Here is a 3,813-nt window from a genome sequence, read left to right as displayed (position 1 = left end):
AGTTATTTTTTAAAGATTTACTTGGACCCAGGTCCTCTGGAGAGCAGGAGTGTTCTTAAGGCTTGGCCATCTCTCCAGAGCTTATTCACTTTTAATTTTATTCACTGTGTATGGTGTGTGTGCCCTGTATGCCATGGAAACATGGGGAGCAGAAGACAGGTTTTTGTTTTTGTTTTTTTAATTTTGGTAGACAGAGTCTTACTGTGCATCCGGGACTAGAACTCAGAACTCTACCTGCTTCTCAAATGCTGGGACGAAAGGTGTGCACTACCACACCCAACAGTAGATGAGTACCTTTGGGAAGAACGAGGGAACATCTTTAAAGTAAGACTTCTAGAAACAAAGGAATTCCAGGTTTTCAGGAATAAACAAAGTTTACATCTTCTGGAGCACTTGTGAGGAAATAAAAAAAGTTATATTTTGGCTTGTTCCCGTTTACAGCTCACAACCAAGCTCCACAGATCAGCTCACAGAAGAGATGACTGCACAACATGTTTAAAAGGTTATCTGGGTCGCATTACACCCAGAGCTGAGTCTCCCTCCTCCATCACCTACAAAGCCAGTCTCTGAGGCAGCACAGTGCTGGGAAGAGCTCACCTGCCGAAAGCAGTCCTGGGTGGAAGCAGCAGGGGGATCACGGTGTTGCTCAGGCACTCGCAGAGGGGGCAGAGGAACTCGCCGTTCTCTACGTCATAGCTAGTGTGCAAGCGCAGTCGCTGCTGCCTTCGCTGCTCTTTAGCTTGAACGGAATCAAAATACCTTCACAATTAGAGAACAGGGGTGTCAAAATCCACGGCCTTTTGTCAGCAGGAGGTGCAAGCATCAACATCCTAAGTCATTTTTCTCACAAACAATTAAAAACTTGACTGAACTGTCCTAAACACAGGCAGTATGACTTCTGAATCACTTTACTCTTCAAGGTGGATTTGGAGTCCTAACACAGAAACGTTGTAAACAACAACAAAACCTGACTGATCTAATAAGCATTTCAAGAGAGGAAAGAGTAGTCACTTCCGTTGCTCACTGTCTGTCTGGTGGTCACTAGTCTGGGGCGGCCACACTAAGAGTAAGCACAGTGCTGGAGGGCACATGAAGCACCAGGGCAGAGCAAGGAGAGGAGTCCCCCTCTTGGCAGAGTCGCTACAGACTCGGGAGCCACAAAGCATGCACTAACAACTGTGCGATTCAGAGCTGTTCACCTTGGACCCGAAGAAAGAATGCATTACTCGTATAGCCTATATGATAAAGAGTTCACCCTACTGTACCAAATCTTTCTGTCCTTCCATCTTGTTACCTAATGGAGAGCTGGTCTCTTCTCTGGAGGGATGATGTAGATCTGATACAAAGTTATACTAAAATGTACCTGTCACTCTCAAGTTTCTTACTATGTCTTTACATCCATTACAAAGCAAGTACTTATTTATTAGGCAAACACATAGAAGTTTGCTAGTATCTTCAGTTCTTATCCCCACCCCTAGAATGAAATTTCCTTTGCTTTAAAAGTTAACTCTGAGCCTTCAGATGGCTTCTCTTGAGTAATATAAGAATATATAAGAATATAAATTACCTTTGCCAACAATGGGCATGCATAACGTGTCCACAGCTACCAGTGTGTGTTCCGCAAGACAGATCAGGGTGCATGAATAATGGATCATATTTTTCTGCATTACAAAACAAAGATATAAAAAACAAAATAAAACTCTAAGCATTTAACTTTTCTATAATCAACGTGGACCCTTAGGTTTGTGAAGACCTGGGTGAGGAAGTGCTAATTTACTCTGACTTTAGATAGCACCAATCTAGGCAAGACTCTGGTAACTAAAAATCGAGAATCTTGTAATTCTCAATGCCCGTGGAAGACAACAGCCCTGACTGTGATGTGAGGTTGAAAGTGCATTAGATAACTGGCCCTCCACACCACAAGCCCTGTGTCTGTGGTGTCCATAGAAGGTGGACCAAAACGTGCAGGGAACCCTCCACACCACAAGCTGTGTCTGTGGTGTTCACAGAAGGCAGACCAAAACGTCCAGGGAACCCTCCACAGGAGCTCACATACCCTCCTTATGTCCGTCATCTCTCGTTACACACCATCGAAACTGTAATCTAGAGATCAAGTACTAGAAGATTCACCAAGACTGCATGCAAATCCTATGCAGTTGAGCAGGGTTTCCCCTCCTCAGTGCTATGGACGAAAGCCAGACCCGCACTCCCAGCAAGCAAGTGTTCAGCCCCTCAGCTCCCTCCCTAGCACTATACCATCTTATATAGGGACTTGAGCACCTAGGTAATAAAGGATCATGAAGCTTTGGTTGCTGAGAGACTCCAGTTCCCCATCATGCCTCATGCCCTGAGCTCAGAGAAGAAATTCTGAGGGATGTGTTAAGACACAGTCTCATACTATAGGCCTGTCTGGCCTTGAACTCAGAGCTATCCTCTGGCCTCAGCCTCTGAGTACAGGGATCACAGATGTGAATCATGAAGCCTGGCATGGAGGCTGCTTGTATTTTGTCAGTGAAACTGGGTTAAAATAGAATAAAAAGCTAGAACTTACCTGGATCCTGAATGAATTTAGTTCTGTCTTTTGACAGCACAGTTGATCTCTGAACAAACGCTGCCAAGACCATTGCCTTGCTTTCCATAGTAACTTCTTGCTCCTCTTGGCACAATATGCAGGTGACCAACTGTCTCTGTTCAGGAACCTGTGTCTGTGCTGGGCCCAATGCTGTGAGTGCTGTATCTGAAACCAGAGGGCTGCAATAAAAAGGTTATAAGGACACTGAGTGAGTTGAAGCAGTTTCTCTGTAATCATTAGTGACAGATTCCGGGCAGACACATGTTGAACCCATGACTTTTATAACACTAAGTAGTAAGAGTCTTTCATGTGCTTCAACAAGACCTCTAATCTTAGAGCCATCTGCCTGCAGCACATACCAGTGTTCAATCTTTCATGAACATACTCTAGGTAGATACACACATTACCCAGAGTTAGAGATTTCTTTGTGTGCATATGCATATGTGTGTGGGGGCCGCAGGTCAACCCCAGGTGGCAGGACCTCTCACTGGCCTGGGGTTTGCTGACAAGGTTAGGCTGCCTGGCCATCGCCTCCAGGAACAGCCCATTTCTACCTCCCCAGCACTGGAATTACAAAACCATGTGCCAGCTTTAGCTCTGGGAGAAAACTCAGATCCGTGTTTGTTTGGTACCCAGTTACTGGCTAATCTTGGGCTATTTCTGTTTCTAGAAGTGAACGTCTTTTAATGGAGACTACCACTTCTACTCAATTACAACAGGATTAAAAGCATACCAAACAACTAATGATCGAGTCTTAAGTCATTATTTTGTTTACCCGCTGTCAAGAGCAGCAGAGGCAGAGGCGTCCAGCTCTGTTGTCTGCTGGAAGAGCTCTTTGTTCTCGTCAATAAAGTTCCGCTGCATCGCAGACATTTGGGCCATGACCTTCTCCCGGCGCAGTCTAGCAATCTCTGCTTTCCTTTTCCTCTCTGCTTTGTCTCTCGAGCTCTGGAAAGATGCTCAGTTAGTCTGTTAGAGATTACAGTCTTTCCCCTAAGCAAAGCATCTGTACTTTAGTAAGAGCCACTCCATCATCTTCTTATTTAAATGCAAGAATCGATCTAAGGTACTCAGGGAAAGGACAAACTAGAATATTGCTACAGGTTATAATATATGCATCTTTTGGAATTTAACTTTCATAAATGGTATCAACTACTGCCTTATTGCAGAGAAATCTAATTTTTTCATACTAACCTGCTTAACCTGCTGAAGTTTTTTTTTAATGTTTTTTTTTTTTTTTT

The 3,813-nt window shown here is 44.1% G+C and overlaps 1 protein-coding gene across 2 annotated transcripts in view; it reads right to left on the bottom strand.

Moving 5' to 3' along the window:
* Ubr2 (ubiquitin protein ligase E3 component n-recognin 2) overlaps positions 1-3,813 on the bottom strand; it is an 80,812-nt gene that overhangs the window by 22,623 nt on the left and 54,376 nt on the right. For both annotated transcript variants that reach the window (XM_005359718.3, XM_005359719.3), the window contains exons 29-32: positions 3,348-3,520; positions 2,552-2,751; positions 1,568-1,661; positions 598-759 (exon numbers count right to left, since the gene is read on the bottom strand). In XM_005359718.3, the coding sequence (XP_005359775.1) occupies positions 598-759; positions 1,568-1,661; positions 2,552-2,751; positions 3,348-3,520 (629 nt within the window). The remainder of the gene's footprint in view (positions 1-597; positions 760-1,567; positions 1,662-2,551; positions 2,752-3,347; positions 3,521-3,813) is intronic.

Source organism: Microtus ochrogaster, linkage group LG2 (assembly GCF_000317375.1).
Source record: "Microtus ochrogaster isolate Prairie Vole_2 linkage group LG2, MicOch1.0, whole genome shotgun sequence".
NCBI classification, from domain to species: Eukaryota; Metazoa; Chordata; class Mammalia; order Rodentia; family Cricetidae; genus Microtus; species Microtus ochrogaster.
The sequence above is the reverse complement of the archived record's forward strand: the minus strand, read 5'-3'. Positions and strand labels throughout refer to the sequence as shown.